Genomic DNA, 21183 nt, shown 5'->3' with positions numbered 1-21183 from the left:
ATATAGTAGGTGCTTAAGATATAGTTTGCTGAAAGGGATGAATAAATATAAATTAGGAAATATGGGGCCACGCACAGTGGCTTACACCTATAATCCTAGCACTCTGGGAGGCCTAGATGGGAGGATCAATTAAGATGGGGAGTTCAAGACCAGCCTGAGCAAGAACAAGACCCCATCTCTACCAAAAATAAAAAAAATTAGACAATCATACTGGCACACTCCTGTAGTCCCACTTACTGCGGGTTGGAAGGTGCTGAGGCAGGAGGGTCGCTTGAGCCCGGGGGTTTGAGGTTGCAGTGAGCTATGATGATGCCACTGTACTCTGCCCAGAGCAACAAGACTCTTGGGAAAAAAAAAGAAGAATGGGCATTTAAATTATACAATAACTTATTTTGACTATTAGTGAGAGATAAAGTATTTCTGAGCTAATATTCTTCCTCTTCGCTTACATAACACCTTGTACTTTGCTCTCTCATGATGCTTATTTTACTGTATTGTTATTATTTTCCTGACAATCTTTCCACTGGACTGTTTTCTTTCTGAGGAAAGAAACATTCTGTTCTCTATTTTTGTGTTCTTAATGTCTAGTATAGCACCTTGTACATGGTAAATAGTTGATAAATCTTTGTAGAAATAATTAAATGGGTATCACCCAAATAATCTCTTTACAGGAAATGCTGGGACTCTCTAAAGTACCGGTTACTCAGGCAACACGTGGTCCTCAGGTACAGCAGCCACCTCCTTCTAATAGGTAATAATTAAATATGAGAAAGAGAATTTGATAATTCATGCAGATATTTTAAGCATCCCATACCCTTAACTTGAATCTAGACATTCAGTGATACCATATTGTTAAATATTTTTGGGAATATAAATAAATTACATTAGTATGCTTTTTAAAGAGTTGAGGAAAAATTATGACACTGCAATGGTTTGTTTTTCATCATTACAATGTAAGGAGTTACTTAATTTTGATATATTCCTGATTTTCTATTTTTAAATTCAGAAAAACTTAATTTTTTGTGGTTTGAGAGCCATCAAGCCAAATAGGGCTGTAAAAGCTTTTTGTCTTCTTACCTTAGAGGTAGCTTTTTCCCCTAAACTTCCCCCAACAAACTTTCTAATCAGAGGTAGTATTAAGAAAATGGAGTTAATGTATCTTCTTGTAATGTTTCTGTAACCTCAAAATTTACTAGGTTAATAAATGAATATAAAGTCCTAAAGTAATACTTAGTTTGAGTGTTTCATTTATAGCAGTGGTAAAGTGTGTTTCCTGGACCAGCAGCATTAGTATAACCTGGGACCACGTTTGAAATGCAAATTTTTGGGGCCCCATCCCAGACCTACTGAAATAAACTCTAGAACTGGGACCCAGTGTGTTAAGCCCTCCAACTGATTTTGATGTATATGAATGTTTGGGAACCACTGGTTTGTTGTGTATTCAAAATATTTTTCTCTATTTTTAGGAAAGTGGACAATTTGTTTCTTAAGCCCTCACCTACAAACATTTATAAATGGCTTTTTTATTTAATTTTGTTTTTCAGATTCTTACAGCCAGTACAAAAAATAGACATGAATCTCACAGATCTTCTTGGAGAACTTCAGCGAGACCCTTGGCCTGTACCACAGGGAAAGAGACCTTTGCGTTCCTCTGGAGTGGCACTTTCTATAGCTGTAGGACTGCTGGAGGTAGTGATTGGACTCTAGCTTCATGTCCTGGAGATAGTGACAGATCTCACAGATTAAAGGCTTAGTCCCACAAGACTGCCCTTTACTTCAGGTGCCAGTTGCAAGTAGTAGGTTGTTACCAATATTCCTGACTGACTGGCTATAAATCGGGGGTACCCATGATTCCCACCTTGGGTTTGATTAATGTGCTAGAGCGGCTCACAGGACTCAGGGAAACAGTTTACTTAAATTTATGGGTTTATTATAAAGATATTATAGAGAATACAGATGACACCATGCCCGGCTGATTTTTTATATATATTTTTAGTTGGCCAGATAATTTCTTTCTATTTTTAGTAGAGACGGGGTCTCGCTCTTGCTCAGATTGGTCTCGAACTCCTGACCTCGAGCCATCCACCCGCCTCAGCCTCCCAGAATGCTAAGATTACAGGCATGAGCCACCGCGCCCGGCCGAAAAGAGTATTTGTTTATTAAACTAGTTAAGAAAGTTATAGAAGTAATAGCATATCTTGTGAAAACATTCAAACAGTATGCAAGGGTACAATACAAATGAAAAGTAAAAGGCAGGTTTCCTTGTTCTCCTCCAGATTAGTTAATCATATGATTTTTAAAATTATCATCAAAATTTATATCATTTATATTCTGTTCAAAATCTATAATGTAGCTTTGTATTTTGTCCAATAACTGCTTAATAGAAATTGGAAATAAAATAGCATTTCTAATATTACTATACAAATATTAATTATATAATAAAGTAGAGTGATTATACACATGGAGAAGGATACTTTCGTGTATCAAAGTCCTAGGGTACCTTTTAAATTTTTTTTTAGATTCCGTCATTTCTTTTGGATTGTACTGTTGCCTTTTTGCTTCTTATAAATTTTCTGAGTTGTTGCATATCTAAAAATGTTTTTTAAATTTTGCTCTGTAACGTCATTAGTAGTTTGGATGGCTACAGAATTCTAGGTTCAAAGTAATGTTCACTTGGAAATTTCAGACATTTCTCTTTAGCATTCTTTTTTTTTTTACTTTTTTTTTTTTTTTTTTGAGACAGAGTCTCACTCTGTTGCCCAGGGTAGAGTGCTGTGGCATCAGCCTAACTCACAGCAACCTCAAACTCCTGGGCTCAAGCAGTCCTCCTGCCTCAGCCTCCCGAGTAGCTGGGACTATAGGCATGCGCCACCATGCCCAGCTAATTTTTTCTATATATGTATTTTTAGTTGTCCATATAATTTCTTTCTATTTTTAGTAAAGACAGGGTCTCGCTCTTGCTCAGGCTGGTCTCAAACTCCTGAGCTCAAACAATCGTCCCGCCTGGGCCTCCCAGAGTGCTAGGATTACAGGTGTGAGCCACTGTGCCTGACCTACTTATTTTTTAAACAATACATTTTCTCTTATTTCACTGGTACCTTATGAGGAAGGGGAAATAGATTGGAGTAATTAATATATCAACTTAAACTCTAAGTCATACTTATGTTTTAAACATATAAAACAAAAGCAAAACAGCAACACAAAAGAGAAGAGCCAGGTGCAGTGGCATATGTCTGTAGTCCCAGCTGCTCAGGAGGCTGAGGCAGGAGGATCACTTGAGCCTGGGAGTTTGAGTACAGCCTGGACAGCACAGCAAGACCCTATCTCTAAAAAGATACTAAAAAAGAAAAAATTAACAAAGCAGAAGTAGTTGCCCTTTCTTCTTCTTTTTCTACTTCTTCTAGTTTAAGACAAGCTAAGCAGAAAAAAACGTCCTTGTTTATAAGGATTAGGTTTATAGATTCTTTAAAAATTCTATTATAAATAGTTGTATGGTCCTAAAAGTTGTTCAAACACCTTGCTTTTGAATTTTATTTTAAACATTTGATTATTTTATCTATTAGAAAAATTTACTTTTCTCTTACCTAGAAAGAGTGTCAAAATTTATCAGAAATGTATATCCATATGTTTTCTGTTTTTCTTTAAACTCTTTTGACAAGTTATTTTTTTTTTTTCAATAGTGTACTTTTCCCAATACTGGGGCTCGTATCATGATGTTCATTGGCGGTCCTGCTACGCAGGGGCCTGGAATGGTGGTTGGAGATGAACTGAAGACACCTATAAGATCATGGCATGACATTGAAAAAGACAATGCCAAATACGTTAAAAAGGGAACTAAGGTAATTTTGGCTTTTTAAATCTTTTTGTGTCATTAGAAATCAGATATTCATTTGATGTAAGAGGCAGAATACAAATATTTTTTGATAGAAATTTGATATTATGAAATTTGATGCTATAACTGCTATTCAGAGTTAGAGAAATACTCTTTTTTTCTTGATAACTTGTTATAGTTTTTCTTGTTTGAAATATTTAACAACTTCAGGGTAGGTACCAATAGGTATCTGCTTAAAGATTACTCCTGAGAGAAACTCTCTGTGCGTTTTTAAATATTCATGTTAAATAATTTCTTTCTCTTTAGAAAAAGTTTCTTACATTTTACAGTTTTTCATTTCTAAGAGACAGTCCCTAATGTTTCCTCTAGGTATCAGTATTCTTCATAGCTTGAATAGTCTCCATCATTTTCTTGTGAGTTGTTTTATGTTCATGTAACTTCACATTTTTTTGGGTTTATGTTAGTACATTTCACTAATGTTGATTCTTGACTCTCTTATATTGGTTCTACCTGTTAATGTCTTTGTTAATTTTTAAAAAAAATTCCCTAGAGTTCAGTTTTAGTTTAGTTTTACTGTATTATCTCATATTATTTGGTAGTCATTATTGTATTTTTAAAAGTAATTAATGACAGATAATTTTTATCTCTGTTAGTGGATGCTTTTTTTTCTGCCAACTAATTCCTTTTTAAGTGTGGAATTTTTCTAGGTTAGAGTTTTAAAAAATGTTTTAGATTATCTTACTGCTTTGTATTGTTTCACTATTTTTGGATATTTTTGTTACTTGGGTGTGCATTTAGCCAGGAAGAAGAGTTCCCTGTTATTCTTCTACCATGTTTATATATGAAGAACAAGATGTTCAATATGCCTTTCTTTACATTTAGCTTCATTTAGGGGATTTAAGGAAAAAATTGTGAAAATGTCAGACTTACAGAAGTTAGGGTATCATTTTATGAACACTATAGAGAATTAAATAAGAATAAATCATATTTAAATTATGATGGGTTATTCTTTTAGTTTTTCTTAGATCATTTTGATCTGTTGATGGAAAAAAGGTTTATAGGATGATTTTATATATTACCTTGATTTAACTTTTAAAAATCTTTTGTAGCATTTTGAAGCATTGGCTAATCGAGCTGCTACAACTGGCCATGTTATTGATATCTATGCATGTGCATTAGATCAGACAGGTCTCCTGGAGATGAAGTGCTGTCCCAACCTTACTGGGTATGTTTTTAGATTTTTACACTTTTGTAATCATGAACTAATGATGAGTTTACAAATAGGAACCAATAATCACAGTTCAGGAAAAAAAAAAAAGAGTTATTATCCTACCACTTCAAGATCTGTTTACACATCTGTTAACACTTTTTGATATTTCTTTTAGTAAAGCACACTTTAAAATATTTTCTAAAATAATAGAGTTGTAAAGGTGCAAGATCTGTTTAAAAGCTCACTTTGATAATCTGCAGTCATTGTTTTGTTTTATTATTTTGGCAGCATTTTTGAGGTATAATTTACATACCATAAATTTACCCATTTAAAGTATATAATTTGATGGTTTTTAGTTCATTTTCTTTTTTTTTTTTTTTTTGAGACAGAGTCTCACTCTGTTGCCCAGGCTAGAGTGAGTGCCGTGGCGTCAGCCTAGCTCACAGCAACCTCAAACTCCTGAGCTCAAGCGATCCTCCTGTCTCAGCCTCCCAAGTAGCTGGGACTACAGGCATGCACCACCATGCCCGGCTAATTTTTTTCTATATACATATTTAGCTGTCCATATAATTTCTTTCTATTTTTAGTAGAGATGGGGTCTCGCTCTTGCTCAGGCTGGTCTCGAACTCCTGAGCTCAAACGATCCGCCCACCTCGGCCTCCCAGAGTGCTAGGATTACAGGCGTGAGCCACCACGCCCGGCCAGTTCATTTTCTATTTTCTTAAATATTACTTATTTATTGTTTGGGACAGAGTTTTTGCTCTGTTTCCTGGGCTAGAGTGCTGTGGCGTCAGCCTAGCTCACAGCAACCTCAAACTCCTGGGCTCAAGCATCCTCCTGCCTCAGCTTCTTGAGTAGCTGGGACTATAGGCATGTGCCATCATACCCAGCTAATTTTTTTTTTTTTTCTATTTTGGTTGCCTGGCTAATTTCTTTCTATTTTTAGTAGAGACGGGGACTTGCTCTTGCTAAGGCTGGTCTCGAACTCCTGACCTCAAGCCATCCTCCCGCCTTGGCCTCCCTGAGTGCTAGGCTTACTGGTGTGAGCCACCACACACAGCCAATTTGATGGTTTTTAATATATTCACAGGTTGCACAACCATCACCATAATTTGATTTTAGAACATTTGCATTACCCCAGAAAGAAACTCTGTACCCATCAGCAGTCAATCCTCATTTCTTCCTCCACCCCCTTACCCCCAACCCTCTCAGCCCTAGGCAGCCACTAATTGCTATTCTGGACAATAATGTAAATGGAATCATATGGTCTTTTTTGACAGGCTTCTTTTACTCGGCATGTTTTCAAAGTTCATCCATATTGTATGAAGTACCAATATTTCATTTCTTTTTATTGCTAAATAAAAAGTGAAGAAGGGGCCTAACTTCATTTAATAATGTTCCATTGGATGGATATAACACATTTTGTTTGTTAATCCATCAATTAATGAACATTTTATTTCCACTTTTTGGCTATTATGAATAATGCTGCTTTGAACATTGTGTGCAAGTTTTTGTGTGGACGTGATGTTTTTGTTTCTTTAAGTATGTAACTAGGAGTGGAATTGTTGCGTCATGTAGTAATCTGTGCTTTACATTTTGAAGAACCATCAAATTGTTTTCCAAAGTAACTGTACCAGTTTACATTCCTATTACCAAAGTATGAGGAGTCCAGTTTCTCCACATCCTTACCAACACTTGTTATTGTCTGTCTTTTTGATAATACCTGTCCTAGTGGGTGTGAAGTGATATCTTATTGTGGTTTTGATTTGTGTTTCCCTGAAGACTAATGATGTTGAGCATCTTTTTATGTGCTTACTGGCCATATGCATGTCTTCTTTGGAGAAATGTGTATTTAGATCCTGTGCCCATTTTTAAATTGGGCTGTTTATTTTCTTTTTATTGAGTTACGAGTTCTTTGTATCTAGGTATAAGTCCCTTGTCAGATATATAACTTAGAATTATTTTCTTCTATGGGTTTTAGTTTCACTTTCTTGATGGTATTGTTTGCAGCACAAAAGTTTTAATTTTTTTTGAAGACAAGGTCTCGCTCTGTTGCCTGGGCTGGAGTGCAGTGGCATCATCATAGCTCACTGCAACCTTAAACTCCTGGGTTCAAGCAATCTTTCTGCCTCAACCTCTGGAGTAGCTGGGAATACAGGAGCATGCCACCATGCCTGGCTAATTTTTTCTATTTTTAGTAGAGATTGGGTCTAGCTGTTACTCAAGGTGGTGTTGAACTCCTGACCTCAAGCAATCCTCCTGCCTCGGCCTCCCAAAGTGCTAGGATTACAGGTGTGAGCCACTATGCCCAGCTAAGTTTTAAATTTTAATGAAGTCTGGGTCATGCTTTTTCTTTTGTTACCTATGTTTTTGGTTTCTTATTTAAGAAACCATTGCCTAAGGCCGGGCGCGGTGGCTCACGCCTGTAATCCTAGCACTCTGGGAGGCCGAGGCGGGTAGATCGCTCAAGGTCAGGAGTTCGAGACCAGCCTGAGCAAGAGTGAGACCCCCGTCTCTACTAAAAATAGAAACAAATTATATGGACAACTAAAATATAAATATATAAAAAATTAGCCGGGCATGGTGGCACATGCCTGTAGTCCCAGCTACTCGGGAGGCTGAGGCAGTAGGATCGCTAAAGTCCAGGAGTTTGAGGTTGCTGTGAGCTAGACTAACGCCACGGCACTCACTCTAGCCCGGGCAACAAAGCGAGACTGTCTCAAAAAAAAAAAAAAAAAGAAACCATTGCCTAAACCAAGATCATGAAGATGTGCTCTTGTGTTTTCTTCTAAGAATTTTCTACTTTTAGCTTTTACAGTTAGATCCTATGGTCCATTTTGCATTAATTTTTATATATGGAGTGAGAAAGAGATTCAACTTTGTTCTTTTGAATTTGGATATCCACTTGTCTCAGCATCATTTGTTGAAAGACTCCTTTTCCCATTGAGTTGCCTTGGCACCCTTACTGAAAATCAGTCAACTCTGTTTTTTTTTTCCTTTTTGCAACAGTCCATTCCAAATGAGTCAATTTTAAATTTAAGGATTTGTTTCTGGACTCCTAATTCAATTCCATTGATCTATATGTCTATCCTTATGTCAGCGCAACAATATCTTGTTTCCTGTAGCTTTGTAGTCGGTTTGAAATCGGAAAGTATGAGTCCTCCATCTTTTTCTTGTTTTTCAAATTTTTTCACTATTCTTGATTGGTTTTATTTGCATATACACTTTAGAATTGGCCTCCCAGAGAGCTAGGATTACAGGCAGGAGTCACCATGCCCGTCATTTGTGTTTTTTCTTGATCTTAAGGGGAAATGATTTAGTCTTTTACCATTAAATGATGTTAGCTGTGGGTTTTAGTAGATGCCTTTTATCAGGTGGAAGAAGTTCCCTTCCATTCTTGGTTTGTTGTGTTTTTTTTATTTTATTTTATTTTTTTTCATGAAAGGGTGTTAAATATTGTTAAATGCTTTTTCTGCATCTATTGAGATGATATGTGATTTTTGTCTTTTAATTAATATGGTGTATTCCATTGATTTTTGTATTTTAAACCTACCTTGTTTTCCTGGGTTGAATCTCACTTGGTCATGGTATATTATTCTTTTTATTATTGCTGGATTCAATTTGCTAGTATACTAGTGAGGATTTTTGCATCTGTCCTCACAGAGGATAATGATCTCTAGTTTTCTTGTGATATCTTTTTTTGGTGTCGGTATCAGAATGATAACTCACTTCACAGAATGACTTGGGACCTGTTCCCTCTTCTTCTGTTAGCAGTCATTATTTCTGAGATAATTAGGCTCTAAAAAACTCAATTAGGTATGTCAACTGGTTTCTCAGGTTTATTTATTTAATTCATTCATCCAGTAAATATTAATGAGAACCTACTCTGTGGCAAACTGTTTAAGGCACTGGAGATATAGCAATGAACCCAAAGTAAAAATCTCTGCCCTTGTGGAGCTTATCTTCTAGTGTAGGGCTTTTTCGTATGATTTTCTAATGAATATATTCTCTGTGCTGTCCCGTTGAAATGTGGCCAGTGTGACTGGGGAACTGAAGTTTTAATTTTATTTAATTTTAATCAATTTACACTTACATTTAACTAGCCACATTAGACAGTACAGTTCTAAATGAGAGGAGTTGAGATAGGTACAGTGGATAAGTCAGGAATGGAGGACAGGGGTTTGCAGTTTTAAATGTGATGAGAAGGGAGCGATTGCCTCATTGAAGGTGATGTTTTAGCAAAGACTTTAAGGAAGTGAGAGTGAGCCATGTGCATATATGAAGGAAAAGTGTTCCAAGCAGAGGGAATATCAAGTGCAAAGTTGAGGACATACCTGGAATGTGGAGAAATAGCAAGGAGGCCAATGTAGCAGGAGTGTAGTGAATGAGGAGGGTAGATTTTAAGAGCCTTTTGACTACCTTAAGGGCTTTGGATTTTGAGTGAGATGGGAAGTCATTGGAGAGTTTTCAGTAGAGGACTGATATGATCTGATTTAATGTTTTAAAAGGATCACTGATTACACTTGTCTTCAGTAGAGTATAGGAGTGCAAGAATACCAAGGAGTGGTAGCTCAGGTGGTGGGAAGTGGTTGGATTTTGGATGTATTTAGAAGGTAGAAGTAGGAGTATGGACAACTCTTTCATGGAGGTTTATGGTAAAAAGTAGCAAAGAAATGGTGTGATATAAGTTGTCATTAATCTAGATGCATTATCAGGTACAGTGATAACATGGATCATCATAGATGACATGTTTGTAAACGTAGAAAATCTGAAAGAATCTACAGATAACCTATTAGAATTAATATGAAATTGGCAAAACTTCTGGTTCAGTCATTGTACAAAGTTCAGCTATATTTTTATATGCCACTAACATAAATAGAAAACAAAATTTAAAAAATACAGTGGCTAATAATTATCAGAGATAACATAAGTGGGAACTTTTAACATTATCAAAAGTGAAATTACTATTAGTTATACTACATCAGTTTTATTCTTTTGCCTGTTTTAATTTTTGATTGTATCTTTTATTGTTTAAAAATACTTAAAATATTTTTAAAAATATGAGCAAATCTATCTAAATATTTGTATGTATGTGTATATGTATGCATGTGTGTGATCCTCCTTTTTATAGAAACAGCAGAATATTCTACACACTTTCCCTTACTTTGTGTTTTTCACTTATATCCTAGAAATCAGTCTGTAGCAGTGTATTACTCAGTTGTATGGATGTACTGTATTTTATTCAACTAGTCTCTAATAGATGTTCATTTGGATGGTTTTCAATCTTTTGTTATTATGAATAGTGCTTCAGTGAATAACCGTGTGCATATATTTTGCATTTTGTTTTTGTTTTGCCAGAATATCTTTGGGATAGATAGTCCTAATAGTGGGGTACCTGGATTAAGGATAAAATCTGTAGGTAATTTTTGTCAGTTACTATCAAGTTCCTCTGCGTTGGAGTTGCATCATTTTGCATTCCCACCAGCAATATGTGAGAGTGCCTTTTTTTCCCACAGCTTCACCAACAGCCTATATTGTCAAACTGTGATTTTTTGCTAATCTAGTAGAGAAGAAATGCCCAGAATAGTTTTTAATCATGTTTTTAAAACAACTTTTAAATAAAAAAGTAGGTACATGGTTACTGAAAAAAATTTAAAGAAACATAAGTACATAAAGTGACAATGTTCCCTTAATGTCCCTCTGTTCTTGTTCATTGGGTATAATACTCATAAGTTTCATGTGACACATTACAATGTATGCATATATATATGTATGTCTGAATGAGAATGCTTGCTGTAAACTGTCACCTGTCTTCACCAATATGGAGAACTGGGTGAGAGGGATGGGAGAGACACATTTGTTAATATATACCCTTTGTACCTTTTGAATTTTGTAATGTGTGGATGTATTTCCTATTAAAAGAAGAATTTAAAAAGATTACCGAGGACAAATGCAGGTGTTAGGGGCACTCAGATACCCTTAGAATTGAGATTATTTGTAGGGTGAGGATATTTTTATTTGAGTTCTAAAAATTAATGGTAATACAGCACATTTTGGGAAATATCTTTAAGATTTGTTCATAGTCTTGAGAGTTAATTTTCTGGTTTTAATATGTTGACCTGGTAACTGTGTCATGTACATTGTTTTTTGTTCTTTTCTATGCAGAGGATACATGGTAATGGGTGATTCTTTCAACACTTCCTTATTCAAGCAAACTTTTCAAAGAGTTTTTACCAAAGATATGCATGGACAGTTTAAAATGGGCTTTGGTGGTACATTAGAAATAAAGGTAAGAACCAAAACTTGACTTGTGTGATACATTATCAAGAGAGAATCTTGTAGGCTTCACCATAACTTAAAATATATGCTTTAAAAATAGTGGTTATTTTATATTGAAACCTGAGTTAGAAATTTTGTTCATCAGAAAAATGTCATTATTAAATGTGCAAGACTTCACTCGAGCATTTCTGAACAATTGTTAGAAAAGTAGAACAATATAGGTAAAATTTCCTTTAACTCTTTATTATTTCTTTATATAGGGTTCCGCTTTTTAAAGTATGTTTTATCTTTTGTAGTGCTATATGTATTTATGTTAGTGCTAGTTTTTTTTTTATTTTTTGGGTTTTTTTTTGAGACAGACTCGCTCTGTTACCTAGGCTACAGTGAGTGCAGTGGCATCATCATAGCTCACTACGACCTCAAACTTCTGGGCTGAAGTGATTCTCCTGTCTCATCCTCCTGAGTAGCTGGGACTACAGGCATGTGCCACCACACGCAGCCAATTTTTTCTATTTTTAGTAGAGACCAGGTCTCACACTTGCTCAGGCTGATCTCAAATTCTTGTCCTCAGCCTCCCAGAGTGCTAGGATTATAGGCATGAGCCATCATGCTGGGCCCAGTGCAAGGTTTTTTTTTAATGGCAGGAGTTGTTATCTAACTTAGGAGGAAACTGTTCTTTGTCCTTTGGATAATCAGTAATTGTTTTATGATTAATGATTATTACATAATTCTATCACTCATTTCAAATTTTGATTTAAAAAAACCTGAAGTCTTTTCTTTTCTTTTTTTTTTTTGGGACAGAGTCTTACTTTGTTGCCTGGGCTAGAGTGCTGTGGCATCAGCCTAGCTCACAGCAACCTCAAACTCCTGGGCTCAAATGATCCTCCTGCCTCAGCCTCCTGAGTAGTTGGGACTACAGGCATGTGCCACCATGCCTGGCTAATTTTTTCTATATATTTTTAGTTGTCCAGCTAATTTCTTTCTATTTTTTTAATAGAGATGGGGTCTTGCTCTTGCTCAGGCTGGTCTCGAACTCCTGAGCTCAAATGATCCTCCCACCTCAGCCTCCCAGAGTGCTAGGATTACAGGCGTGAGCCACCATGCCCGGCCAAAATCTGAAGTTTTACTATTAGTTACAAGTGTATTTCAAGCACACTGATTTTGAATTTTCATTAAATATTTTTTATTAATCTTATTATTTTATTGAATGCTTGCTATGTGCCCAGCATTATGCTAGGAAATTATAGACATGTAAGAGATATCTAAGGTACACGTCTTGTTATAGAGAAACTTATTTTTTTTTTTTTTTTTTGAGACAGAGTCTCACTCTGTTGCCCAGGCTAGAGTGAGTGCCGTGGCGTCAGCCTAGCTCACAGCAACCTCAAACTCCTGAGCTCAAGCGATCCTCCTGTCTCAGCCTCCCGAGTAGCTGGGACTACAGGCATGCGCCACCATGCCCGGCTAATTTTTTCTATATATATTTTTAGCTGTCCATATAATTTCTTTCTATTTTTAGTAGAGGTGGGGTCTCGCTCTTGCTCAGGCTGGTCTCGAACTCCTGAGCTCAAACGATCCGCCCACCTCGGCCTCCCAGAGTGCTAGGATTACAGGCGTGAGCCACCGCGCCCGGCCAAGAAACTTATTTTTGATAGAAAGGCAAAACTAACACACATAATAGAATGAAATAACAGTAGATTATAAAAGTGAGATAAAAGTTTAGAAGAGAAAAATGAATGTATGTTGGACACAATTCTAGGAGCGTGTGACTTAGAGTGATGTTTGAAATATGCCAGAAAAAAATGCATTTTACTTAGGAGGCCAGTGTGAGGAGAGGCCTAGAGGTGAGAACCAGCATGGTATGTTTGAGAAAATTACTCAGTGAGAGTGGATGGTTTGTATTGGAGTGTAAGGGAAATAGGCATAATTATGTGGGTTGGTTGTAGTTTGGAGACGCTTATGTAGGAGAAGTCACGGTAGATTAACAATGAATGTGTTTTGCTTAAGATTCATCTGACAGTGGTATTCAGGATATGTCAGGAAAAGAATCTCAAGAAAATTGAAGTAGGTTTTCTAATTTTTTTTTTTATTTTTTTTTTATTTTTTTATTTTTTTTTTGTTTTTTTTTTTTTGAGACAGAGTCTCACTCTGTTGCCCAGGCTAGAGTGAGTGCTGTGGCGTCAGCCTAGCTCACAGCAACCTCAAACTCCTGGGCTCAAGCGATCCTCCTGTCTCAGCCTCCCGAGTAGCTGGGACTACAGGCATGCACCCCCATGCCCGGCTAATTTTTTCTATATATATTTTTAGCTGTCCATATAATTTCTTTCTATTTTTAGAGGTGGGGTCTCACTCTTGCTCAGGCTGGTCTCGAACTCCTGAGCTCAAACGATCCGCCCACCTCGGCCTCCCAGAGAGCTAGGATTACAGGCGTGAGCCACCGCGCCCGGCCTAATTTTTTTTTTTAGATAGAAGGTATTGTGATAGCTTAAATTTTGGTGGCAGTGGAGACAAGGCAGAGACCAATCTTGGTGACGGATTTTTTATGGGAGGAAAAATAGAAGATGGTGGCTAAGGTTTTGGATTAGGATATGTGAATTTTGGGTAGATACAAGTTTGAATTCAGGATGAGGTTCCCAAATGTAGACTTCCTATGTGCTGATAGAAGATTAAAATTAAGTTAGCACTAGAGTTTGAATTTGGCACTGAGCATAGGTGTGTGCTCATTGATTATTTTTAATGTTCATATATTTTCGTTGGCATTTGAGTTATAAATATGGATATCCTATATTCTTAAGACTTATAGTTGAACATTTGAGCTTATCTTTAAGGAAACCAAACATATTATGTTCTTATTTTACAGACTTCAAGGGAAATAAAGATTTCAGGAGCTATTGGACCCTGTGTATCTCTCAATTCTAAAGGACCCTGTGTGTCTGAAAATGTAAGTCACATTCATTTTTTTTTTTTAACCCCTGTACCGTAAGGACAAAAGTAAGTCACCCTTACTCTAACAAGAAAATACAGTTAATTCTCAGAGCAGCACCAACAAAGACTTAGGGTGGCAGCCTGTAGCATTCTTTTCAAATTATTTGTATAGGCTGTTTTATGTGGTTCAGTTTCTACTGGTCAACCTCTGTTTGTGTTTACTTTCTGCATACCCTTTTCCCATCCACCCCTAATTAAAACTTTTGTGCTGTCACCAGTCTTCCTTTTTATGCCTAAGTATGCTTTTTTTGCCCCAGTGTGCTTAAAAAATAATTTTCATGACTTGGAAATTTGAAGATGTCTAAAGTTAAAATTAATTCTAAATTGATTTTTATTACTAGAATTTCAAACAAAGTAACCAAATTAGCCAGATTTAAGTTTCAATTTCCTTCTTTCTCTTTATCTCATGTAATGGAGCTATCATGTACTCTACAACGGTAGAATCATGTTGTTATAGAAAGGACGATGGAACAAATAACACAAAGTGTTATAGATAATCAGCTTTGAAAATGACAAAATTAAAAAATGAATGTTTAAGCAGTTTGCATAGTAAAGATCTATCTATATCTAAGAAGTTTTCTTGGAGTCAGACTGCTTACAATTCTGATCCAGAGAACCTCTGTGTTAAATCAGTGTCTCCATATACAGATCAAATGGTTGGATAGAAGGATAATGTAATTTCTCCATTACATAGTGTGTGCTTTTAAAGACAATATGAGGAACTTGTATCAATAGTTTTGTAATTTTCTTAGCAAGAATTTGAATTGTTTTGTAAGTTTATTTTGTAAAATTGTTTAATTTTATTTCATGTTATGGTTTTAAAAATCTTAAGCTTTTAACAGTCAATAGAATTAGTTTGAAACATGAAAAAATTTTTTCTTACTGCAGGTTTTCTTTTACTTTTTCACTTTAATATATATGGTACTACTAAGTGATGTGTATAGCTTTCAAACATGCTACATTTAATTTTTACAGGAGATTGGAACAGGTGGCACTTGTCAGTGGAAGATATGTGGACTTAGTCCCACTACAACCTTAGCCATTTATTTTGAGGTTGTCAATCAGGTATGACTTTCTGTATTTGAATATCAAAAAGTATATTTGAACAAGTACTTACTTTAGGCCATGAATATTTCATATTTTTTTCCAATAGTAAATATGACCCAAAGTTTATCATTCTGATTGGAGTATTTGTTATTTTCTGTTTTTCAAGGTTAAACTTTTTGGTGAGAGAACATATTATAATAGAAATGCAGGGAAACCTGCAAATGCCAAATTTTCGGTAGTCCAACTTTGTTTTCTTTTTTAACACAAAATTAAAGCATAAATGAAATTATTTAAAATTTCCATCTAGCCATGCATTTTTGCATTTAGGTATATAGCTCCTCCTAGATGTCCCAAGGAATATAATGATATATAAGTCCTCTTACTAGAAAATCTAATATATCAAAATTCATAGAAAAAGATTGGAAGGTAATCATATTTGAAAATTTTTTTCTGCTACAGGAGGTAATTAATTCCATTAGTAAATGATATAAATTACTGACTTATTTACTAATAGTTATTAGGCATAAAGTGAACCACAAAGTATTAATGGTCAGCCTTCCTAAGACAGTAATACGAATTTTTTTTACACCATTAAAATTTGTGAGAAAGATAATGCCTCTTACTGACAAAAACAAAACAACACAAAAAACAAAGCAAGAATGTTCAAGTCAAAGGGCTTGAATAAAGTTTCCCTATTGACTACTTGTTACTCCTTTCTGATGATGATTATTATATATTACTGTTAGTCTCTTTCTATTAATAGTCTTTCATTCGTTACCTGTTCATGATGTGATTATCTTCCTAAAAGTTCTTTCATCTTCTATACCTAGGGAAGGAGGACTTAGACTTGATTTCTCTTTATCCAATTACAGGTTGAACATCCCAGATCTGAAAATCTGAATCTGAGATGCTCTAAAATCTGAAACTTTCTTAGCACCAACGTGACACTCAAAGGAAATACTTACTGGAACATTTTGGATTTTGGATGTTTGCGTTTGGAATGCTCAGTTGATATAATGCAAATATTCCAAAATCCCCCCAAAATCCGAAATACTCTGGTCCCAATTATTTTGGATAAGGGATACTCAACCTGTGCAATTAGGCTTAAATTGCTTCACTTAGGCTTTTCCTTATCTGTTAATTTCTTTATGTTTTCCTTTCACTTTGTTCTTTCATGTCCCTCTGATATATATTACTTGAAAAGTGATTCCCTAGCAGGACTCACTCCTCTCATCCTTCATTATTTTCCCTCTCCCCACAAATCCATTTCTCTTCTTCTGTATGGCAAATCATGACTGTTTTGTATACACTGGAAACAAGCATCCTTTTAATCAATTGTAGAATTAATTTTATTAGTGCTAGGATATATAGTCTATGATTATAAGACAGCGCCACAGCAGATTTTGTTTAGTTTTTACTCCATTATTTTTACACAGCATAACGCTCCAATTCCTCAAGGAGGGCGCGGTGCAATCCAATTTGTGACTCAGTATCAGCATTCAAGTGGGCAGAGACGCATTCGAGTGACCACGATTGCTAGGAAGTAAGTTGCATATGGTAGAGATTTAATTCTGATATTAAAACTATTCTGGGTCATGCTCCAAACTGGGTTCTTATTTTGGTGACATTTATAACTATAGCAACTGAAGATTTATGATTAATTATTTTATTTCTTTCTAACCTAGCTTATTGTTAGAGTATTCATTGTTAAGAACTGTAAGAGCAATTTAAAAAAAGTACTCCTAAGATACACCTTTCAGGCCGGGCGCGGTGGCTCACGTCTGTAATCCTAGCACTCTGGGAGGCCGAGGCGGGTGGATTGCTCGAGGTCAGGAGTTCGAGACCAGCCTGAGCAAGAGCGAGACCCCGTCTCTACTAAAAATAGAAAGAAATTATATGGCCAACTAAAAATATATAGAGGAAAAAATTAGCCGGGCATGGTGGTGCATGTCTGTAGTCCCAGCCACTCGGGAGGCTGAGGCAGGAGGATCGCTTAAGCCCAGGAGTTTGAGGTTGCTGTGAGCTAGGCTGACGCCACGGCACTCACTCTAGCCCGGGCGACAGAGTGAGACTCTGTCTCAAAAAAAAAAAAAAAAAAAAAAAAAAAAAAAAGATACACCTTTCAAAACATTCTTTTATTTACCTTATTCCCATGAGGGAAGGAGAAAAGCAAACATTTTCCTATAATAGACTGTGATAATATATATGTAAAATCCATTACATATACATATATAATAATATGGCACAATAATCAGTAGCATTACTTACTTTTCAATTAATGATTCTTAGCTTTTTTTCAAGTGTTATGAGTCATTTAGTTCATTTATTAAGTCTTCATTCAGCTTTTGCTTTAGGTACTGTTATAGGAGGGTGTGAATGCAAAAGATATGAACATACTTAATCTGTTATGTGAGCGTGTGGTTTAGACCAGTCCTCAAACTGTCTATGGTAAAGGACCAGTTGTGTTTTTTTCCCTAATCCTTTGGGGACAGATGTTTATTAAATACAATAAAAATAAAACACTAAGAAAAAAATTTCAGGCCGGGCGCGGTGGCTCACGCCTGTAATCCTAGCACTCTGGGAGGCCAAGGTGGGCAGATCGTTTGAGCTCAGGAGTTCGAGACCAGCCTGAGCAAGAGCGAGACCCCATCTCTACTAAAAATAGAAAGAAATTATATGGACAACTAAAAATATATATAGAAAAAATTAGCCGGGCATGGTGGCGCATGCCTGTAGTCCCAGCTACTCGGGAGGCTGAGGCAGGAGGATCACTTGAGCCCAGGAGTATGAGGTTATGTGAGCTAGGCTGACGCCACGGCACTCACTCTAGCCTGGGCAACAGAGCGAGACTCTTTCTCAAAAAAAAAAAAGAAAAAAAAAATTTCAAAAAGCCATTCAAACCACAAATGCCTTTTTTTTTTATTATGAACTTCATTAGACATAAAATTATTTTTTCCTATTGCTCAGAAGGTTTCTAAATGGTTATTCTCAGTTTCTGCTCTTACGTCATGGCAAACTGGCACTGGTTTGCATACTACACTTTGACTAGCATTTGTTGAAATCACAAAAGATAAAGTTTCTAACAGTTAAGATTATATAGGATAGTATTTTGTTTAACATAATCATGTCCTAATTTGTTGATATAAGCAGAGTCTCCAAAAGGGAATAATTAGGCACAACAGATACTTTTTCTTATTCCTATCCGTATGATAGATTCTTTGAATCGGGTGTGTATTTGGTCATGTGTTCTTTGCACAGCATTTGCAAAGACAAGTTGAACTGAATTTAGTACCTCTATTTTTATTAAGAATAAATTAGGCCGGGCGCGGTGGCTCACGCCTGTAATCCTAGCACTCTGGGAGGCCGAGGCGGGTGGATTGCTCAAGGTCAGGAGTTCGAGACCAGCCTGAGCGAGACCCCGTCTCTACTAAAAATAGAAAGACATTATATGGACACCTAAAAAAATCTATATAGAAAAAATTAGCCGGGCATAGTGGCGCATGCCTGTAGTCCCAGCTACTCGGGAGGCTGAGGCAGTAGGATCGCTTGAGCCCAGGAGTTTGAGGTTGCTGTGAGCTAAGCTGATGCCACGGCACTCACTCTAGCCTGGGCAACAAAGTGAGACTCTGTCTCAACAAAAAAAAAAAAAAAAAAAAAAGAATAAATTATTTCTCAGCCACTTTGATATCCTTCTGTATGTTTTTGTGAAGTATAAAACAAAGGAAAAATGGTTATGGAATGAAGTTAGGAAGAAATTCTTGGATGAGGTGAGTCTAGATGTGAACAGGCTTTTGGTCTTTATTTCTGTTTGTGTTGAACTTGATTATCTAGGTAGGGAGAGTGTTGATCAGTAAACTTACCTAATTTAGGCATGGACTAGAAAATGGACACTGAAGGCCTCTGTAGCTCTCATTTTATTTAACCGTATTTAAACTCTAGCTTAATTCCTGAAAACCAAAAGACTGTTTAGGTGAGTGATGGACATGAGCCCAACATTTGGACTGAATGTTTTTTGTGTTGGAGGATCTATTATTTAGCACAGGGTTGTGCATAGATTTAGCATCCTGTTCTGCTGCCTTGCTTTGACTTACCATCCTGGAACAATGGTAAGGGACTATATTATTCATTTGAAGAAAAATGTCAACTGGACATTCCCTTAGATTTGTTCTGATTTCAAATAAGGAACTTGGAAGTACTGATTCTTGCCAAACTTGTCGATTTATTTATGCCCCTCAACACACACACACACACACACACACACGCACACACACACACACGTACACAATGTGTAAGTTATGTTGATTATCCAAAAAACATGTGCTTAAAGAAACAATCAACTGGACATATTAAATGAGGGACATTTTTCATAAAGCCACTGGCTTACACTCTTCAAAAATGTCTTGGAAGGCAAGGAAAGTCTGAATAACTGGTTCAGATTAAAAGGTACTAAAGAAACATTACTACTAAAGCCAATGCGTGATCTTGGATAAAATCCTATGTCATGAAAAAATTTGCTGTAGAGGATGTTATTGAGATAATTGGGGAAATTTGAATATGGTCTGTATATAGGAAAATAGCATTTTATCAGTGTTAGATTTCATGAATTTGATAATTGAGTGGGGCTACATAAGAATTTTGTGTTCTTAGGAGATACACACTGAAGTATTTAGGGCAGAGGGTCATGCTATCTCCAACTTAGTCTCGAAAAGTTCAGCAAAAAAAAATGTGTTTGTATAAAGGGAGAGAGAGAGAAGGCAAATGTGTTAAAATGCTCTTATAACAATTGATGAATCTAGGTGATGGATATATAGGAGTTCATTCTTCTCTTACAGTGTTTAAAATATTTTTTAAATGAAAAGTTTAAAAAAGTTAGATTAATCTTTCAAGAAAAAGTGAGCTTTCTTTTGAGAAATTTCATGGGTTTCTGTATTTTCAGCTTGCACAGAATTTGTGAGGCCATTTGTACAGAGATATTATTTGTGTTAAGGTACCATTTATAGCATCGTGTCTCACCAAAGCACCCATCTTTTCAAGTTAACTTACCCTGACCATTTTCAATAATCAGGGCTTCATGTTTGTTTTATTTACTAGGAATATGACTTTCCGGGTCCAGGCAAGTGTCTTTGTTAGGTGAAAAGGCCATGTGAAAATAAGGACTCAGGCTCCTGAGAAAACAAAGTAACCTTATTTTTCATATAGAAAATAATTTTAATCTCAAAAGTTTGGTTTGAAACTAGATACAAGAATCATAGTGAAGGGCTATTATAAATGCAGAGGGCAAATTTTACGATGTCGACAAGCCCTTTGAATTTGGCTTTAAGGTCATACATTTTAATTTATGGCTAACCAAATTATCATTAGTAAATTTTCATGTGTTTACTTGCTAATGTATTGTACCATTATATTTTCAGAAGAAAAAAATGTCACCTTTGTGGTTCAGTTTAAAGCAACTATCATGGTCATCCTAATTGAGAAAGTACAGATTCAAACAATTTTGGTTTTAATTCTTTGATTTTTAAAAATTAAATAATTAACAGTTAAACTATTCATATAATCACTGTTTAAATTGGGTTAAAAATAATTTTCAAAATTTAGTGTCCTCTTTTACTCATTCTCACTCCTTTCTGCCTCTTACTATTTCACAAGACTGAGATAATTCACACTTGTCAACCATCTAGAAAATATTTAAAAATTACTTGTCTGTAGAAAGAAAATTAAAAATAGAGGAAGAAGGAAGAAGAATTTTAAATATGTTACTGCTTGAATTCCCTTGGGATCATTCTTATATGTAAAAGTGGTTCAGCATTTATTTTCAGGAAGTATATAAATATTG

The 21183-nt window shown here is 35.8% G+C and overlaps 1 protein-coding gene across 1 annotated transcript in view; it reads left to right on the top strand.

Moving 5' to 3' along the window:
• The window catches only part of SEC23A (SEC23 homolog A, COPII coat complex component), a 59583-nt gene that overhangs the window by 12446 nt on the left and 25954 nt on the right, over window positions 1-21183 (top strand). Inside the window, exons 6-13 of the mRNA XM_069464447.1 lie at window positions 672-751; window positions 1545-1689; window positions 3681-3839; window positions 4942-5057; window positions 11208-11331; window positions 14179-14259; window positions 15279-15368; window positions 16787-16893. Coding sequence (XP_069320548.1) covers window positions 672-751; window positions 1545-1689; window positions 3681-3839; window positions 4942-5057; window positions 11208-11331; window positions 14179-14259; window positions 15279-15368; window positions 16787-16893 — 902 coding nt within the window. The remainder of the gene's footprint in view (window positions 1-671; window positions 752-1544; window positions 1690-3680; window positions 3840-4941; window positions 5058-11207; window positions 11332-14178; window positions 14260-15278; window positions 15369-16786; window positions 16894-21183) is intronic.

This window comes from Eulemur rufifrons, chromosome 2 (genome assembly GCF_041146395.1).
Source record: "Eulemur rufifrons isolate Redbay chromosome 2, OSU_ERuf_1, whole genome shotgun sequence".
NCBI lineage: Eukaryota > Metazoa > Chordata > Mammalia > Primates > Lemuridae > Eulemur > Eulemur rufifrons.
This window is presented reverse-complemented; position numbering and strand designations above follow the sequence as displayed.